Source organism: Solea solea, chromosome 10 (assembly GCF_958295425.1).
Source record: "Solea solea chromosome 10, fSolSol10.1, whole genome shotgun sequence".
Taxonomy (NCBI): Eukaryota; Metazoa; Chordata; class Actinopteri; order Pleuronectiformes; family Soleidae; genus Solea; species Solea solea.
This window is the reverse complement of record NC_081143.1, coordinates 7,150,470-7,170,771: the sequence shown is the minus strand read 5'-3', so window position 1 is coordinate 7,170,771 and position 20,302 is coordinate 7,150,470. Positions and strand designations below refer to the sequence as shown.

General features: G+C 38.5%; 2 protein-coding genes across 4 annotated transcripts; both read right to left on the bottom strand.

Annotated features, from left to right (window-relative positions):
* Positions 1-2,583: 2,583 nt before the first annotated feature.
* On the bottom strand, positions 2,584-7,846 carry casp3a (caspase 3, apoptosis-related cysteine peptidase a). Its single transcript, XM_058640091.1, has 6 exons — positions 7,617-7,846; positions 7,267-7,400; positions 5,081-5,209; positions 4,825-5,000; positions 4,188-4,299; positions 2,584-4,101 (listed from the first exon to the last, which is right to left on the bottom strand). Exons 1-6 carry the CDS (start codon positions 7,679-7,681, stop codon positions 3,872-3,874), a joined length of 846 nt encoding a protein of 281 aa, XP_058496074.1. The 5' UTR covers positions 7,682-7,846; the 3' UTR covers positions 2,584-3,871.
* A 1,282-nt stretch (positions 7,847-9,128) lies between these two features.
* LOC131466924 (oxysterol-binding protein 1-like) lies at positions 9,129-19,924 on the bottom strand. Of its 3 annotated transcripts, none has more exons than XM_058640533.1 (17): positions 19,770-19,924; positions 18,700-18,870; positions 18,320-18,528; positions 17,968-18,130; positions 17,760-17,871; positions 17,474-17,672; positions 17,212-17,326; positions 17,033-17,096; positions 15,981-16,148; positions 15,658-15,903; positions 15,297-15,417; positions 15,075-15,178; positions 14,536-14,631; positions 14,220-14,404; positions 13,882-14,111; positions 13,717-13,755; positions 9,129-11,293 (listed from the first exon to the last, which is right to left on the bottom strand). In XM_058640533.1, the coding sequence occupies exons 2-17, from the start codon at positions 18,831-18,833 to the stop codon at positions 11,151-11,153; spliced, it is 2,328 nt and encodes a 775-aa protein (XP_058496516.1). In that variant the 5' UTR covers positions 18,834-18,870; positions 19,770-19,924; the 3' UTR covers positions 9,129-11,150. The 3 variants fall into 3 exon arrangements, with proteins under 3 accessions (XP_058496516.1, XP_058496517.1, XP_058496519.1); XM_058640534.1 differs by lacking the exon at positions 19,770-19,924 and adding an exon at positions 19,521-19,676; XM_058640536.1 differs by lacking the exon at positions 13,717-13,755 and having other exon boundaries at positions 19,770-19,923.
* Positions 19,925-20,302: the final 378 nt, after the last annotated feature.

Sequence of the window (20,302 nt, the reverse complement as noted above, 5' to 3'; positions counted from 1 at the left end):
AGTGTTTTACATGTGTTACAAAACAGGCCTCAATGGCTGATTATTAACACTTTGTGGGCATGAAAGACAAAAAGAGATCAAGTTGCATACCACACTTCATTTACTAGGTTCATTACACTTTTTTTTGACGCTGCATGGTTTGTGTCGCTGCACTAAACCACTTGTATCAAAGGATTTCTGTGATGCTTTGTCCACTTTCTTTACATAATTACAAAGAACTGTGCAAAAGTCTCAAGGCACCATTAGCTTTGTTGTTGTTATGTCTCTGATCATTGTCACATGGGTTGGCATGGTGTGACTGAGAGTTGGTCATATATATTAACAAACTGTCATTGAGTTGAACTCATTGTAATGCTCAATCATGTCTAATAAACCTGGTGTAATATAAACCTTTTTCCACAGCAGATATAGTTGTGACATGAAAAAGTGGGACAATCAGCCAGGGTCTTGCTATTGTTGAAGGGTAAGGGTGGGTCACACTAAATACACAAAGTATTTGTATATTTGACATGTTAACCTGAAGAAGCTGTTTTGGTTCCATGAAATAATTAAGAAATATTTAAACTGTATGGTTATTATAGCATCACTATAAAAGCATATTTAATGATGGACTAAGGCTTTTGCACAGTACTATACTGCATATGGAGAAGCATGAGTCAACACATCCACAAATAATTAAAACAAGATTTCAGCTTTTCCTGCTCCTTAAATGTGAATACAGTATGTCCTGTTTTCATGGCTCCATATAACAAAGAAGTCTTTAAAACAGAATAATTTTGGTTTGTGGACAAAACAAGACATTTGAGAACATCATAATTTCCAGGTTTGGGAAACACTGATCAACATATTTCAAAACAACTAATCGATCAATCAAGAAAATAATCGACCGATGAATCGATTATGAAAAGAATCCTTATTTGCAGCCCTAGAGGTAATTATCTATTTTAGGTTATTATCTGATTAAACAATAAAAGTCACTCTTCATATCTTGTTTGATAGATACATAAATAGCAAACATTATACAAATAACACAATTAAAATAACATAAATGTACATTTAAAAGCATTATTAAAGGGCTACTGAGTACAATTTAGATTTAGAATTATTTCCATTCAGCAGAAAATTAAGATAAAGCTATTATTGCCAACTAATCTTTTCTTATTTATTACCCCAGAATGAGCCTTTTATATTTGTATCAGGAGTTTTTATATCATTTTGGACCACCATGTTTTTTCCAATGCAACCACAAAAGACAAACTAAACATCTTTTGAGTTTTAACTGAACACTACATCGGTTTTCCGAAACACACTCGGAAGGGAAGAGTGAGGTGAGGGATGTTCAGCTGCAACATGTAACTTCACCAATAAATGTTGCTAAATTTGAAACACTGTATATTTAAATTAGATTTTGGACAAAAAAACATTTGAGTGTTCACCCCATGGCTGTTTGGCTTGTAATTCTAATGGGACTCAATATGTAACGGGACAGCCCTGCAAACTCTGGTGACACTTACAAGTAACTAGAGGTAGATACTGGAGACGTCCACCAAAAATAATAATAAACAAAACCTAACAATATATTGCCCTGTGTTAACAATAATCATACAAAACGATCATGTTAGCAACAAATTATGTACTTGTTGTATCTTGTCCTAAGACGTTCATTGTTGTCATTAAAAAGAATAAAGAAAATAAACGTATATAAGTTTTTAAGAGGAAATTGTTTCGTCCAGCTGAGGATGTGGTGTTATTGTAAGCTTATCTTGTTTGTATTATACCATTATTGTTTTATCTTATATATGTTAATGTTAATGTTTGAGTTTATTGTCTTTAACCACATAGAGTACTTTGTAAAGCTTGTTTTGAAAAGTGCTGTAAAATTAAGTGTTATAGGGTTAGGTTAGAAAATGGAGACAGCGACAGAGCTGAAGATGCTGAGACTTTTGTTGGGAGTGACCATGATGGACAGGATTAGAAATGAGCATAATCCAGGGACAGCGCAGGTTGATTAAATTGGGGAAAGATATGAGAGGTAAGGTTAGGATGGTTTGGTCATGTACATTGGAGGGATGGTGATCATATTGGACAAAGGGTGTTGAAGATTGGAGCTGCCAGGCAGGAGGGAAAGAGGAAGACCACAGAGAAGGTTCATGGTTGTTGTGAAGGAGAACATGAGGACAGTTGGTGTAACAGAAGAGGACACAAGAGAGAGGACACGATGGAGGGCAGATGATCTGCTGTGGCGACCCCTAAAGGGAGAAGCTGAAGAAAGAATAGGAAGGATTAAGTTAAAAAATAAGTGTTTTATCACTGTCCACTGGAAACCCCAGTAACACACAGTAAGTGTCTTTGTGGAAGCAGGTTTAGGTGAAGTGCCTCTGTGCTGGCAATGAAGGAAAGTGAAGCCCAGTTTTATTTGGCCTTGGGCCTCAGAATCTGGTGGCCCAGTTCTTCTCACCTTCAGGCAAGTCAAATCTGGAGTAATCCTGCCTATTTACACTTAACACAGTGCACACAAATAAACCCTCTGCAGTGTTTGTGGAGGTTAAATCTTTACAAGATATAAAGAAAAACAAGAAGTGATGCTGTGAAAATGGGTTTTTATCTTTTAGGGAGAAAAACTCACATCAAACAAACTGCTTACAAAAACAGTGATATTCCAAAAAAACAAAAAAGCCAACAAGTGACATTCACAGCCAACTGCAGTACACTGATAGTAGTTAAAAGTGGATTGTCTAATAACAATGTTGTTGAATAATTCACATGCAGTGAGCTCAGAAAGTTTGTCTTTTTTTTGAAAGTTTGAAAGCACACGGTTCACTAAATCTGACTTAAAAATGACCTACAACACATATAGTGCTTTGCCAGATATCAACCAACACTGATGATAATTGACTCACAGTTTCACAGGAAGGTGTTTTTTTTTTTTTTTAAGAATTCAAAAGGTACTGTAACTATTATAGAAAATCAAGGATCAAGCATCACATTGCTCATTACATAATTAAAAATCCCAACACCACCCAAAAGAACAAACAAGAACCACAGCTAAATAAGAAAAGTCAAGTATGAATAACGGATTGTGCGCCTCAAATGACAGCATCATGCAAGTTGGCTGACTTTACTCGTGAATGCTATGAAGAAGCTGGTGTGTTCCCACTCATTTACTGGCAGCAGAAAATATTTTGTGGAAAATACTTAAAATAACAAAACACACAATAGCTTACTGGATGTTCCTGAATGTGCTACAGCACGATTATTTGATTTAGGCTCCACACAGCTCTCTGGGCATAAAGTCACTGAATGACAGCATATGGCTCGAGTTTCTCAAGATTATAAAAAGGGACAAAGAGAAACCAAGAATATAAAAGATACCTGATCCATTTTGCTTTCGACTTAAGTCAAACTGTTGCTGGTGCTGGAGCCCATCAATCTTTTCATGATTGAACAGATAAAAAAAAGGTCAAACTTCCTCTCAAACTCTCAGTATTTTACCTGAAATGTGTTTGTTGTAAAGAGCAAAGAGGCAACTCCTGGCCACACACTGTGAGCTTGGCATTACAAGATCCCACGATTGCAGTGGATGAAGTGATTTTGTGAAATACATTTTATAGAGTAAATGTGTAAAAAGGAATGTTCCCGAGGTATAAACATGTATTGCTATGTATCTTATAATAGCACCCCACACAATAAGAACCTTACAACCCCAAGCTCCTGACAAAACAGCAATCTTTCCCAGAAATATGTTAAGATGAGGTTTCAGTGATATTCAGTCGTGATGTGTAAACTAAAATGATTGATTATTGGGACACCCAAGCTTTTCTCCTGCAGCTGAAGCTCTGCCAACAAGTAGTGTTCTTGTGTGGCGACTACATCAAGGGACAAAATACATCTCTTTGGTCAGCATGGACACAATGCATGGGATCTGTTTCTTTGCATGAAAACCTGGTGAATTGGAGATAGACTCATACTCTACTGCCACCTTGTGGTTCACACGGGTCATGATGTGCTGGAGCTCCAGTTCTTTTCCATATTTACAGATCATATCGCACAAGGACTGAATAAACCAGGACCCGGTCATAGTATTCCTCCATGAGTAGTAGCCTGTAGATGGAATTTGAGGTATATCAATGCAACATTTGAAAAGGTAGGATATCCAAAAAAGTGTGTTTGAATATATGTGTGCTGACCTGGTGCTGTGGAGAAGGCATAAAGAAAGTCAGCTTCCACAGGAATCTTTGTTGTGCCTTCTTCTCTAGAGTCCGTCTCTATTCCTGCATCCAGATCAGTGCCTCTGCAGGCCTACAAAGTGTGAAAAAGAACAGAAAAATAAATGGTCACATCCTTAAAGTCCTGAGTTAAAGCTGCAGTGAGAGGTCAGTGGTGTTGTTGATGTTATTGTTCTGCCTCTGATCTTCAATGTGACATTGTTTGTATGCTGCATCCTTCATCTGAAAACAGGTTCTGTCAAGCAAAACTATCAGACCTGACTGGGGGAGAGTTTGTGTGAATACAGCGACTGAACAACTGAGTTTTTTGACCCATAGAATTTACTTCTAAAAGTGTTTAAGGACGCTTCCTTCCGTTTTCAGTCATACTCCAACCTGTTTGCAGCCCTCTAGCACTTTACTAGCACAATGAAGCTGTTGCCTCCATCTGTATTGTCATAAAACAAATCACTACCTGTGTGCAGCATGGGAATGTTGCCAAGCAACCTGAGATCTAAACACTGCTGGACATTTTTTCATATTCAGTTATCGATTTAGTTTAGTTAAGCATGGCTGCTTTGAGTTATTGCAGCAGAGAAAGAAAGAATCCATAAAATACCTGGATGAAGAAGAGTTTGGGTTTTCCCACCAAGGATTTGCAGCGATCACCTCGAAAAAGTGATGTGAGGTACTTGAGCTCCACCGAGCTGTCTGTACCAAAGAATATCCCCTCATCTCCATGACTCAACAAAACGCAGATGAATGAGGCCGAGGAGCTGTGATCTTCCTTTGACGCTGAAAAAGAAATACTACAGCACTCAATGTTTTGATAAAATGGCTGATTTTAGAAAGATAGTTTATGAAGATGCACCTACCAGCTGTTAAAACATGTACAATCTGGTCAACTGTCTGGTCATTGTATACCTTCACTTTATAACCCAACTTAGAAAAAACTTTCATCATGTTGGCAGCATCTACATCAGTGCCATTTCGCTGATTCATGCCTTCAAAACAAGAGAAAAAAAGTTGTGTTTACTCGACAAAAACATTGAAAACACACAATTTTACCACTGGTACACACTGGAGCACATGTAAAAACATTTTTGTGATTTGGTGGGAGTCAGATTTGTTGAAGCTTTAAATATGTGACAAATTACAATGTTGTTACAAACCGTCCACCATAGAGAAAACTACTTAAATGGACAGTATGGGGCACAAGAAGCAGTTGGTGTGATGATGCCTCTGTCATCAGAGAATAAAATAAAAGCAGGTGCACGAGATTCTGCAATAAACCTTTATCTTCTTCTCTGCACAGCTAGTAAATGATGGCAACGATACTGCAAAACAAATATTTACAGAATCTGTATTATTATTATTAGAATGACTTAAAATGCAATTGGAAATGGTGGAAAATAGTGGAAAAGCTCCAATAGTCATTGTTGTAAGTTATTATTAATACTAACAGACTGAATACTGTGGAAAAAAACATATACAAAATTAAAACAGGGTGCAATTAAAAGCTTTGATATCATCTGTAAATTCATTGCATTAATATGCTCCATTTTAGTTGTTTAAGCCATGGTGCAGCACTAAGTTAACCAGACAAAATTGCTCCTTCCAACAAGCTCTCTTTGCATCTTGATCTGAATTTTACTTACAGCTTAACACTGCCACATTATTAGCAAGTGTGGGTGGGCACAATTACGTTGTGTACGGTCACTGAAAACTATAAAACTTCACCACTGAGCCACCACTGTCTGTTTGAGGAATGAATATCTCTAGTATGTTAGCTACAGCAGCTGTGTGATAAATAGCTTGCTAATTTTAAACCGGGGGAAGGGGAATGTGCACCAAACTACATTAACAAGATTCTTTTCTTGGTTGAACAGCTGAAAAGACATAATCAAATGGTGTTTGTCACATTCATGTCTGAGCAAGCAGTCAGGTGTGTGCCATTAGTCCGGCCAGGCGGGTTTGTACACGACAACTCACGACAACACATTAGAGGCTCTTTAAATGCAAGCGGACACAGCTAGACTGCACAGTGTGCCAGTTTCCAAAGACTAAAATCAATTCAACATTTGATGTATCTCAATAACACAATGACACACAACATTTTGATTACGCTTACCTTAAAGGCTATAGAACAATCATCCTATTACATAAATCCTCCACAGTCTACAGCAAACTTTAAAGAGGAACCAACTAAACCATAAATATTCACATGACGACAGCAAGTCAAATCATGTGGGAAACTGAAACTTCCTGATGTGACTAGGCACTTTCTTGTACTTGTATTATTTTATGAAATGCAAGGACACATTTATGCCTACCTGTTCTAATTTTGTAGGAAAACTACCATGAGATGCAGCTTCATGAGCAACATGGACCCATAAATTGAGTCTAGTAGCACGATAACCTAGAAACATGTGGATGCTCGATGTGTAAGCCTCACGGCAAGCTAAGAAAGCATCAATGTACTTTTCAGTTAAATCCATTTCTGTACCAAGACCCTTCATATTAATCAAAAAAAACCAGGCCATGTATGAACACTTAAGATTACAACAGGAACACCTCCCTCACAACACGAGTCCCAGTGTGTCCACTGATCACACAATGGAAATCTAAATAAACAAGCACTGGATGATCGGCCACCTGCACAGAAATTAAATCATCTAACACACAAAGATTCACAAACAACATCAGGGCTTTCTGACCTTTCACTAAATTTATCTACCATACTTAAAGGCAAAAGTTGGAGATGTTTATAGAAACCAACAGGAAACTAGATACTAGGGTTAGTGGCAGCTGATGGGGAAGATGAGCAGCCTCGGCGAAGGTTTGTGTTCCCTTGTTTTTCTCACTATGACTTTTCCATTCTCCAATTTAAGATATGGCATTTTGCTCACAGTAAAATCAAACGTGATAATGCATTAAACTGATCTGTCTCACATTTTCTTTTCTCTCAGTGTTCTTTACTAGTTTGAAAACTTAAACAGAAAACAAAGTGACCACAGTCCTGTCCAAAGAAGCACAAAAAAACACCCTGCTGAATAAAGACCTGTTTTCCTGTCGAAGTTCTTGTTGTTGATGATGATGCACTGGCCGATGCTGGGAAAATCCAGGCTGTATCTGAAGCTGTGGGAGTGGGACTTGGCATCCACGTCCATGGGGTCAACCGAAGACCCATCTGACCTGAAGGATGGCAACAACAGAACACGGCCCATATAATAACAAGCTAAATCAATGCTGTACAACAGACATTCACTCAATGATAAAAACTAAAGTTAGTTTAAACAGTGGGCGAGTTAATAGGAGAGTAGCAGAAATATTGACAAAGAACCTCATCGCTGTCTGCTAACAACCCACAACAATGGAGACAGCTAACTAGCTAAACAAACCCTGACTCACCGCTGGCCGCCGCTTTGCTTCGCGTCTGTAGAGTCTTCTCCACATCCAGGCCCATTAACCGACATCTTCGAGAGTCGACTAGTTAACCGCAAAACAACAGTCAAATTACACGCCCTGTGAGTTAAACAGTAGCTTTCACAGAAAACGGAAACAGAGGAAGCAGAGGATGAGGCGAGTCAGCTAATGTGCGAGTGAGCTGAGCTGAGGAGAGTAGAGAGATCGGTGCGTAAACAAAGATGCTGACGTCACTTTGAGATACGCTCGTTTCAAACACCGAACATTCCCGCTGAACGGAGCAGACTTGGCTGGCGTATGTTTTTACCTGGCTTTGACTGACCATTTACTTGACTATGGACTATATCATTATGTCTTACTGAGAGAGTTGCTTTTCTTATCTTAACCAAGTTCATGTTTGTATTCTCATTTTTAGCTCTTGACGCTCACATGTAAACAAATTAAATTAAATGTATCGTCGTATTTGATACTTTTGCTTATATTTTTTGAATGTATTGTTTTTTTAGTGTTGTGAATAGTGGGTTGATTTGCTTTTCTTGTCCATAACATTTCATTGCATATGACAAAATAAACGAATATTAATCTGAATACATTCTTCTTTACACTGTCCTGGAGTTAAAAATACAAATAAAGGTAAAATACAATTCAAAAACTGGAATTATCCTTTAAATTACATCGTTTGTTGGTTTGAAATCCCCCAAATTCCCAACGAAAATGGTCACACTTTTCTTTTGCTTCCACTTTTGAATTATAATTTCAATACATACTTGTACTGTACTACCTTTTTTTCTGTAAAGCACATTAAAGTCTGAACATGATATAATTTGGACATGCCTGGTTTCTCTCCTAAATGAAGTTAACCGCATAATATTGAAGCATTTTGAATTTTAACTATCAAATCATGAACGTTAACATAAACTTATCTCAGAATCATACAACAAACAAGTAAAATGCTTATAATTGTGTACCAGTGCAAATAGTGTAGTTGTGCAGACATAACTGTAAAATGTATGCTTTATGTAAAAGGCAGTCAAAGCAATAATAGCTGTAGTTCAACAAGGTATCACATTATAAAATGATACTCAAACACGAGTCATTATCTAATATTAACACGCCGAGAAACTGGTCTTCATGACATGTTGACAGAGCTTGTTTTGCCTTTGCTGATATTTGTGATGACATGTCAGTTCTACAGAGACCCTGAAAACCACGACACATAATAACTATTTAAACTTTAAATTAAGAATATAAGGCACACTTTTTCTTCTATAGCTTTACTAATCTATCTGCCAAGTGTAAGAATCCAATAGGTTATATGGGCCTTTGTTTTAAATAAATAAACAGCAAAACCAAAGATGTGCACTTCATCTCCATACAGGCTTTAATATTATCAACCTATGACACAAAAAAGAAAAAAGTATATTTGTTTTATTTAATGTTTGCAATTCTTCATCATAGTTTGGAAAAGGCTTCCATAATAAACCCACAAAGTGTCAATCGAAATTAGGTAGGATTGATGTAATGAACCTAAGTGCAATTACACCTTCAGATAATTTTTTTTTTTTTAGCAAAAACATAAATCAATTCTGAAAACCACACTAGGGCAAAAACAAAAACATAAATTGAAAAAAAAAATAACAAAATTAAAAGCAATGCTTAAAAATCAAGAATATATGACAATAGAACGAAGACATGATGAAAAGAAAACAATGGACCAATTCTGTGACATCTAAACCATTAAAAGTTGAAAATATGAATATATAAAGCTGAACTAGGTGGTACAGGATGAGTTGGGGTAAAACGGTACACACAGCTGAGAAATAACAATGTATTCATAGTGGATAAGATAAAAATTAGAAAGAGAAATCAATAAAAGTGCATCCCTGCCTTTTGATTCTGTATTCTCAACAAAAACAGTTAATATCACAATAATTTCACTATTTACACATAAATATTTGCAACATTATACTTTCTCATCATCATTTTTCAGTGTTCTCCTTCTAAGTACACTTGAATATAAAATGAAATTTAGATTTTCATCAACCACACAGTCCTTCCACCTGATGTCACAAACAGCAGCGGAGACAAACACAGACACAGAATTCATGGTTTTAAGTTACAGCTTTCTACCTTCACACTGTCCTCCTATTTCACTGTGAGCCATTTTGTGTACACAAACCTCGAGGCACTGTTATTGCGGTCTGTAAAAAAAATCCATACTAATAATACGCAAATAATAAAATATCCCGACACGACATTAAAGCTACGATCCATGTTTGAAATAAAACAGGAAGACAAAAACACTTGCCTCATATTTCACTTCACTGATCACTGTGTCAGTAGAAGTTCAAAAACAACCCTGTGCCATCTTGAGCTCGGCCCTTCTGCTCTACATTTTAATCAGGTTCACATTGTGAGTGTCAATATTTACTTTGAAAGTGAAAGTAGAGTTTAAATGGAGGCAAACTTTTAAACACACTTAGACTGAAACACATTATAATCGTGCTGTTGCATTAAATGAGACATGAGAAACATTTAGACTCTAAAATGATTTGCTGAAGGAAAACAACAAAACCAAACACTGGTTCTTGTAGGAATGGGAAGTGGGAGTATAAAAGTATTTTCTTATTTTATGTTTTCGTCATTTTTTTTGTACTTTATCCTCCACATGAGGATCGCGGGTGCCAATCCCAGCTGACATAGGGCGAAAGGCGGGGTACACCCTGGAGAGGTCACCAATCCATCACAGGGTCACATAGAGACAAACAACCATCCACACTCACACCTACAGTCAATTTAGAGTGCCCAATTTGCCTAATCCCCAAATCTGCATGTTTTTTGACCCTGTAATTCAGTTATTAATAGTATTCAATATGTCCATATATTCATATATGGAATAAAGAAAGAGAATTAAAGAGAAACCCAGTTTCACATATTGGTCTATATGAAAGATGACTATAAAAAAATAAATAAAATAATAAACACTGAATGCTTTTGATGTGGTCTCAAACTGGTGTAGGGGAAACGTTAATATGCGAGCGTTTGATAATCTATCCAGTGGTGCTGCATAAGGGAAGAGTCTTTCCAAAATAAAGCAACACAAGGATTGCAACTTGGTGGTTCACTATGTCCGAGTGAGACATGAAAAATGCCCAACATCAGTAAATCCACAAAATACATAGACACGGTCAGAACAACATGCAAATAAAAAAAAAATCAAAGTAAAGATAGTATTAAAGAGGCAGTGAGTATGGTTTCTGAACACTGATCAGGTGCAAGGTTTCTACAAGCACAATGGAGATTGTATCAACATTGATGGTGAAAACCACATGCACTTGATCCTGAGCAAATCTGTGCTGCAGAAGTGAAGGTGATGGGTGCAATCTTTTAAAGCCAAAGGCATTGAAGAGAAGTTGATATCAGGCTCGATTCCCCACTCTAGCTGGTGTAAGACAGGTCACTTCTTACCATCTTCTCATTCTCACACCACGGATTGAAAAAGAGCCGATTAGCCTGTGATCAGAAAATGTTAGGGCACATGTCCCAGCTGCCTTGGTCCTTCGTCTCCCAGTAACCTCCTTTGTAGACATGCAGGGTCTCTCCGGATACAGGGTCGTCCGTCTTCTCAAACCACATTGATTGGTAGTTGTCTTGATGGGTGCCTGAAAGAAAAGAAAACAAGTTGTTTACTATAAAGGTAGGAAGGAAACCACTAAGCTCATGGCAACACATCAAGCTTAAATTAAGCTTATGTGCTCACAGATGGTTGGCTAACAGTATAATAAATGGTCTACTGTGCAGATTCTACAATTAGCTAAATAAAGGACAACTAACACAAACCTAATACTTAAATTAATGTGTTCTTGGTTTTTTTGCTCCTCTATGACAATAAACTGATTATTTTTACATTTTGTGGACCAAAACTAATCCATTAATAGAGAAAATAATCAACGTTATTCAACTATGGCCATTATAACTAGTTGCACACCTAGTCAAAAAAACCAAAAAAAACTAATGATCCAAAAAAAGGGGGTCAATAGAGTGCAGGACTAATGTTACTTGCTTTTGACTGGAGCGCCATGAGGACCTTCCTTGCCTTCCACTAAGAGAGCACAAGTTGTAAAGGATGTAAAGTCAAAATGGTAGGAAAGGAACATGTTTTTCTTTTTAATCTGTATTCTAAAATCATTGCAGTGTACGTTATATCTCAACAGAATACTTGCTTAAATCAGGGGAGAATGACGGTCCATTGAGGGCTGAAAAAAAAGAGTGAAGGATGAAGGTATGGGAGAGAAATAAAGGAATGGGCATGATCTGAAAGAAGACAAAGAGGAGGGGAAATGTAAAGGGCTACTTGCATGCAACGGGTGTATGTGGAGGAGAGTCCTCTGTGTCAGCTGAGCAACACCAGCACAAACAAAATAAATAAGAATAAAGAAAATCCACAACAATATCTTGTGTACATTTTGAAAGTGCTATTTGTAGCATTTTAAATCCTGGAGAATTATACTTAAAGTAAAGACAAGTTGACCTTCATCTCAAGAAGAACATTACTAATTGCAGATCTAAAGCCATATTTCCCATTGCTTTGCGTTACATAGATAATCTTTTTTTAGATTGAGAAATGCACCGTTAATGGTAAGTGGTGGCCTCAATTTTCTGAGGCGATAACTGTTACTGTTCCAAACCACAAATAGTAAATATGAACTGTGTCACCCTGTACACAAAGAATTATTGAGTGCCTTTTTCCAAGCAGCAGCAGCAGCCGCCGCCGCAGCAGCAGATTACCATCAGCAATGTTTTTCTCCACAAACTACAGCACTTGCTTGAATAGTTGTGAAGGCAATGGAATTTAAACAACCCTACTCGTCTCCATTGGATGTGCTATGTTCAATTCCTCTTACTCACTGCTTTGTTAAAATGCCACACACAGCACTGTTAAAAAGTACACTCAATGTGAAGCTGTGATACTTGCTTTCGTCAGAAACCTCAGTTGCTTCTGTGCCAGTCTTTTGTGCATCAGCTATTTGAAACAAAAATGAATGGGCAGCAAATGTGAATGAGCTGATGATGATGATGAAACATTTACTCCAACACCTTCCTACAAGGGCTGCACGATTCTAGAAAAGTGTAGTAGTAGTGGCTTAAGTTACATTACGAGTTTTTCCACTAGTTCAACTTGTGACGTCATAACCAGGGAAAATGCGTGACGTCGTCAGACTGCCGTTCACTGATTGGTCAGAGTGCCGTCACAGGAAGAGGCACAGGAATCTAACCGAACAATGCCGAACTGCATACCAGTTAAAAAGACTTAACAATCTTGAAAACATGGGTTAATCTCCAACATTTAGCAAGGAATCTTTTAAGGAGGAGTTCTAATGTATTTAGCGGCAGCACTGCTTAAGGCCTGCAATTGCGAGCGGCGAGCCGAATGCAAACCTTTTTTTGGCACAAGCTCGGGTTGGGTGGTTGTGCAATTCTTGTCACTACCACCTGGGTTTACATCACCATCCATTTTGTATTTATTTGTCCTTAGCACACACTTTCAGACACACCTATGTTCAGTGCAGCACTCACTCAGCGCCGCTGCTCATAAACTCTCAACTGCAGACGGGCTTCCACCACTACTGAATCACGTGACATAAAGGCACTTCATGTGTTGAGAGAGAAGGCAGCGACAAGGCTGTGTTTGGGGTGAGAAACTCTGAGAGGAAATTGTGACCATTTGTTTGCGATGCAGCTCATGAAATAAAATGGAGAAGAACCGCTGTCATTTAGAAATGAGATCATGTGTAGTTGTGAATTGAGATTGCGATTTATTTAATGATTTATCGTGCAGCCCTACTTCCTACTATACACACAAATGTGCAAGAATGTGAATTCTAGCATTACACAACACTATACAACCTTTGGTAGACGTGCTGTTACTACAACATACATGCCCAAATGCGAAGACTTTTGATGATTCCTGCATCTTTTTTATTGATTATGAAGTCAGTTTAAGGTATAAAAAAAAAAAGTTGCATAGTGTTGCTTTACTATAAAGAGAACTAGTGCGGGCAAAGACTAAGAGAAGAGTACTTGCTTTTAAAGGGTGAGTCATTGATTGAATCCTCAGTGACAGCTTAGGGTTGAGACAGAGACAAGCAGACAAAGTATACAAAGACCAAGTGGACAAACAATGAATGGAAAGAAACACAAGACAAACTGATTAACTTAAAAAACAATGGCTGTCTTTATCTTTTCCTACCTTCCTCTGGAGAACTAGCTGCTTTCACAGCTTCCCTCTCCCTTTCTCGACGGGTGATACGCTGTTTTTCTTCTAGCCTCTGTTTTTCTGCATTAGCCTCATCCCAGCGTCCATCTTCCATTAATCGCTGGTCAGGGCGTCTTCGACTGTCTGTTGGCGCCACCCCCTCTTCAGGTTCATTTAGAGTCAAGGCCAGTGAGGAGAAGTAGTACATGTTCTCTGCTCCATCTCTGAAAAAGTATCACAATAAGGCTCAACTCCATTTTCACTCCTTACCCCTTTACCCATCCCTGATTCTTGTTAAGGTAGAGGGCTAAGGTGAGCTGTCAACCACTTACGGTAGAGGGTTCTTTCTCCAGATTTCTTTGGCTTTGAGGGTCTGATACACAGTTCTCTGCTTGCCTTCTGTACCATTTTCACCCTTACTGCTCTGCATTATCCTGGAAAACTCCATCTTCTCATCCCATGTTCCCGACAACACATAATGGGCCTTTCCTTCTTGATCAGTTACAACTCCAGTTACCTAAAAGAAGAAAAAAAAAAACACACCTTTCTGATAAGATTAAAAAGAAAAGCCGGCAGTAAGTAAAACTGTGAACACTTCATGTTAAAAGAATAAAATACAAGGAGAAAAGAATATTAATTTAAGTCCACCTTTCTTGGTACGTCTCTGGAAAAATAACTGTAGGGAGCAAACTTGAGGTGGCAGCGATCTCCTGTCCTGTGATTCACCACATCTATCTCCCCTGACTGGATGGAGAGGACAGAAAAGGTCAAAATGTTTGTCATGAATGACAACCCAAGCAGAACAACATACATTTACATGTACACATACACATACATTAAATTATGTGAAAGTTGTTTTTAATTGAGTGATAAATATCTCCATTTTCCAACAGCAATCACTGATTAAGACTTTGCTCAGTGACATGGGTCTCTCTGTCAGTAAATCTAGGAGAAATGTCTCAAGTATACCAGGACACTTTAGGGGCCATAACTTCTCAAAGAGCCAGTTGTCTCTACTTGTGACATTAGACTGTATGTGATTAAATGTCCATTCATTGAGGGAGAAGGGTGGTGCTAATGGAATGAATAAGAGGGTAGCCAAAGGTTAACCAAGAGATGATGCCCCTGATAGCAGATTCAAAGTTCAATGTTCAGTTTAATCAGGACTTGCTCTGCTTCAGGGTTACCTGATCGATCCATAATTTCCCCACAATAATGTTGTGTACTGTTGTTGTGACTTTCTTCCAAGAGTAGTGATTGTTGCTCTTTTCAAATATACACTGGATAGAACCTGGTGCATGAGAGAGAGGGAACATAATTATATCCAACAGTGTTCATCTTAATTCTGCATGTACACAAAATTAAGGTATGAACTTAAAAATGTGAGACCCAGAGACTAATAAACTCACCCAAGGGCATGATGGAGAGATATTTTCCCCTGAATTTGCTGGCCAATGTAATTTCCTGTCTGAGGGACCAACCTTTTTCAGACATGGCATGGTGAGCTGCAGCAGGCGGGTGGTGACTCACCTGAGAAGAGGCGCGTGAAAAAAAACTTTCATGGTTAATTGTGCCACAGTGACCAACACATATTCAAGAAAATAAACAAGCCTTGATAAACACAATTTGAGCATGCTTGTTTTACATCTGAAATCTGGTAAAAACTGACTGAGGTTCTGTTAATGGACCTTTACAAGAAATACACTATAAACACACTAAACAGCTGCTTAGTGCAAAAACTAACTTGTTAACCACATTTTGTTCTCATACCTGTTCGCACAGGGAGCGATAACCGCACTCTTTTTGTCGATCAAGCTCAAACGTTTCTCCCAGCAGAGGATTGAAGGGTTTTCCTGTGCGGTGGACAGTAGTGGAGTAGGAGGAGACTGTGAACGCTGCAACATAACACATCTGCTCTAGAGAACTCTGACATTTAGCAGCCTTATCCAGCAGCTCGTAGTACTCCAAGTCTTCTGATAGACGTTGCAGCATGGAGATTGGCTCATTGAAATTAACCTAGCAGAGAAAAAAGTGTGATTACATGTAATGCTTCAAGAAAAGCTTCTTATATACCAACTGAATGTGTTTCTTACAGGCATTGGGATCTTTGAGAGCTCCTTTCCAATACAGTTCTTCATAATGCTCCACAAATTGAGGTAATAGTTGGGTTTGTCAGGGATACGTGTCCGCCTTTGTCTAACTGGCTCAACCTCAAGTGGTTGGGGAGACTCCAGATTGGACGCCAAAGACTGTTCATCAAACTGAAGGAAGACAAAACCAAAAAAAAAAATAACAATGTAAAAAAAGGTGCTATATGTAAGAAATTTTATTATATTAAATAAAATTTAAAAGATTAAAGATAAAATTTAATAGAGAATTGCAATACTGGTTTCACTGATAACAATGGTGCAGCCAGTATGTTCACAAAATACATTTTCATTTGTGGGCTGTAAACTCTGTTCATGTTTTGATCTGGTGTTAACTTTGAGCTAGTGTTGGTTTGATCAGTGTTGACACACTGGATGGCTCTACATAGCAGCTGTAGCCATGAGTCCGAGATGTTGAACTTTACCAAACCTAAAAAGCCTCACAACCCCAAGAAGTTTTTTAACTTCTTAACAAAAGAAGCAACGTGAGGGTTTGCAGTGAAGGTGCATTCAAATATAGATAGCTGGAAGCAGAGAGGATGCTTAAGAGTGATACTGGTGTGTATTAATACAATTTCCAGGATAGGGAAACAACATGGCACTGCAGCCAAAGTTAGCTAATGCTCACGCTCTCACACACACTATGTCGTGGATATTTATCGAACATAACGTTTTTAGAGTCTATTACTAGCACACTCTACTCATCACATATTTCTCCACTGCTGTGTTTCCCATTGATCCTCTAAAACACACCTGTTGCTGTAAAAATTAATTAAATAGTTTGAATATTTGTAAAAATAAGACAATGAGACAGTTATGTATGTATATGACCACAGTGTAACACTGGGTGCAGAGTCGGCTTTCCCCATTATGGAAACTTTCTGTGAGTGGCAGTCAGCATTCTTGAATGCTTTGAATTGGGACTACAGTAAAACATTTTTAGGTAATTTTACATAGCATTTTAAGACAAGATAATTGAACTCTAGAGTTTCACACACATTTACAGACTGATCGTCCATTCCGGTCTCACTGCTGAGCCCACTGACGTTGCTGCCAGATCTCCTGTAAAACAGAGACGAAAGACAGCATATATTTTAAAACAAAGCTGTATAAAGGGAGAGAAATCACAAAAAGTTGAGATGTTAAAAATATATCAGTGACATTTAAAATATTCAACCTGTGATACTTAGGGTCAGCAGGAACAGTTATGAACTCTGCTGGGTCTTCCATAGCATCAAAGAACTCATTGTCATCATCCTCATCGCTTGCATCACCTTTTCCTGAAACACCAGCTAAAGCGAAAAAAGACAGTGATGGAAGGCGTGACTAAAAGGTTTAAAAGGTTCCACTGATCTCAAATGAATAGGGGAGGTATGTGGTATGATAGGGCAAGTAAAAGTTCCAAAGAAAAAAAGTTAAGCAAGGTTTGGGAGACTTACTTTTGTTACCCAAGGCAGGATTGCTGAATGAAGGAGGGAGAACTGTGGCTCCTCTGAAAGCTCGTTCCAAGTGGTTGTGCTGTTTGGCCAGCTGCTCGAGTGTCTCCTCCAGCCGTATCCTCTGATCCCGTTCAGTCTGCAGGGCCTTTTGCCAGCGCTTATTGTGATTCTGAGCCAGGGAGAGGAAGTCTCGACAAGCCTTAGGACACATGTACACAATGGGAACATGTTAGAGAGCCAACAACACTGACCTGTCTTCCTCTGTGTTTGAACAAGTGTATCTTACATTGATCATGGCATTCGAGGTGATTCGGAACAGTGTGGCCCTCTCCGTCACTTGTCTGATTTTGTCCCCCATATCCCCTCCACCCCGAATCCCCTCCAGTTCTGACAAAGACCTGTGTGTTTGTACAAGAAATGAATACATTAATGTAGAAATAATTTGACAAAGCAAATATTAAAATCACCATCACTCTTCTTTAAATAACTGATACCTTTGGAGGGCGGACCCATGCTTAACAATGAGATCATTGCAGGTGCTGAGGTCCTCCACCTTGCTGGTCATTGTTCGAAGTGTGGACTGGACTTCTGCATTACGGCAGCCTCCACCCTGTCCTGAGGTGGGGGGCACTGAGGGACAATCATCACCCGAGTCATCTGAGGAAGGAAAAGAAAATGTGAAAAGAACAAAGACATTAGTGAGAACAAAAAATGTCACATTAACATTATTTATTTCAACACTGAGAAACAAGAGAAACCACACATTTGTGCATATCTTAGATGCTGTTTTACAAGCTATATAATATTTTCATAGTATTTCCCCAATCAATGTTTCTTTCTTCTCACCGGATTCGGCCTGCATACGGACAGCCTTAGCCTTGGCAAGCTCCAGTGCTGTGATCCAGCGTTGGCGCTCAACTTCGGAGCTGGCCTTCAGGTGGTAGGTTTGTGCTCCACCATTGGAAATGACAAAACTGCACGAGTCTTCAACAGCAATATTGGCTGTGGCCAAGTTAATGGTGCCTCTGCATGTGTGACCCATTTCTGCCTGGGTCCTGTACATAAATATGAAGAAAGGAGAGAGGAAACAACAAACAACACATTTGAAATAGTGTTTAAATTAGAGGAAAGATGTGCTATTTTAATGCAGTGCATTATAAGAGTAAATTACTCTCCTTGGCATATATATTATGTGTGTGTGTGTGTGTGAGCAGACTATAACTTACCTGTAATATGACAATAGTCCATTGCTCAAAACAAACCAGCGTCTCTGGTATCCCTTAATGTAGTTTGTCCATTTAAATAGCCAACCCTTGTATGTGTCTCCAGGAGTTGGAGTGGGGGGCTTAGACTCAGACATCACAACAGCTTCTGGTTTCACTGGAAGTGGTTAGAGCCTTGGGGAGGGGATAAACATTTCCTGGTTGGACATACTGTTGTTCCTTTTATAAACTGGTGTGATTGTTGCAACGGTGAGCTGCACCAAGTATACAATCAGAATCAACTGATCAACATCAACAAATTATAATTTAAACTTCATTAATAATACAAGTAAATAAAAGCAAAAATTCTATTAACACAATGAATTAAATTTCAGTGTGAGTTTTTTTCTCGATGTATGGCAGTTGGCAACAACATATGCCATGGAAAGTAGAAAGATAGGAAAGCACAGAGCACAGTAGGCATTTAACTTGAGGATGATAAGACATGAAAGTTAAGTGTCAAAGGTTCCTTTCATGTCAGGCTAGTTTCAGTGCAAGCACTAACCTTATTGACTTATGGATGATAACATCCAGAAGAAGAATACAAAATCAACAATAGAGGTAACGGCCATAAAATAACCATATCAACCAACGTAACCAACGTTTTGTCAACTGAATTAACGAATACATGCCACGTCCACAAATCAAAAAAGAAATAAGGTGACAGCTCAAGAAATTGACTAATGCCACTTTGCCTTTCGGCTTCCCCCGAGCCGAAAACGCAGCCAAACAAAATAGAATATGGGGTGAGAACAAAACTCTCAATATTACGAAACTTAACCCACCGGTAAAATATCAACGTCGAGAGAACACAGTCGGTATATAACGATTTTTCTCGAAGAACAAGAAGCCATTTGCAATCGCCAAAGCTACTTAAAATACCGCCAGTCACTGAGCTCTGTGCTAGCTAAATAACAGGAAGCTGTCAAACTGACACGTCGTGGAAGATGCAAATCACTTTGAACTGTATATTCTCGCTTTGTTTTTACGTGACGTACAACCTTAAGTTGCGTTCAGTTTCGTAACACACCTACCTTTCATGTGCAGACTTTAGCCGTCAACTCTGCATGGATGAAGCGATGTAGCCCGTCGTTAGCCTAGTCGGATAGCTACTTGGATGTGCAACAAAATAGCTGTCGGTCAGCCGCTTAACCGTCAACTTAGTTCCGCTGAATCACGTGACACATCTGAGGGTCAAAGGTGTATGCTTTATGTGATGTAAAAAAAAAAAACAATAATTTATAATCTCTGAATAGCCATTCGTTATCCATTACCTTAGTTCATTATGACCCAGATTTTGGAACACCATTGCGATCCACTTCACAAAAAAATAAAATAAAAATCTTGCATTTGCACTTTCACTGCCATTTGTGTAATATTTTGAAAAGGTAAACCAGTCATGTTTGATACATTAATCACAACTTTAGTGTATGCATGGCCAATTGTACATTGCAAACCTCAAGTAAAAGGCTGCAAAAATGATATCCAAGAAAAAAATTTAATCCTGCAACCTGTGTGTGGATCCCAACCCAGTCCCTGGGAATAACCAATCTATCACAGCTATGGT

Bases quoted from the DNA above. Each gene is read 5' to 3' on its own strand.
- casp3a (XM_058640091.1), bottom strand. From the start codon at position 7,681: ATGTCGGTTAATGGGCCTGGATGTGGAGAAGACTCTACAGACGCGAAG. The intron at 5,001-5,080 runs GTAGGTGCATCT...TTTCTTTTTCAG, and splicing joins TGTACATGTTTTAACAGCTG to CGTCAAAGGAAGATCACAGC. The intron at 4,300-4,824 runs GTATTTTATGGA...CACACTTTGTAG, and splicing joins CCAAACTCTTCTTCATCCAG to GCCTGCAGAGGCACTGATCT.
- LOC131466924 (XM_058640533.1), bottom strand. From the start codon at position 18,833: ATGTCTGAGTCTAAGCCCCCCACTCCAACTCCTGGAGACACATACAAG. The intron at 15,418-15,657 runs GTATGAGAACAA...GCCTCTTCTCAG, and splicing joins ATCGCTCCCTGTGCGAACAG to GTGAGTCACCACCCGCCTGC. The intron at 14,112-14,219 runs GTAAGTGGTTGA...ATACTTTTTCAG, and splicing joins TGGAGAAAGAACCCTCTACC to AGATGGAGCAGAGAACATGT.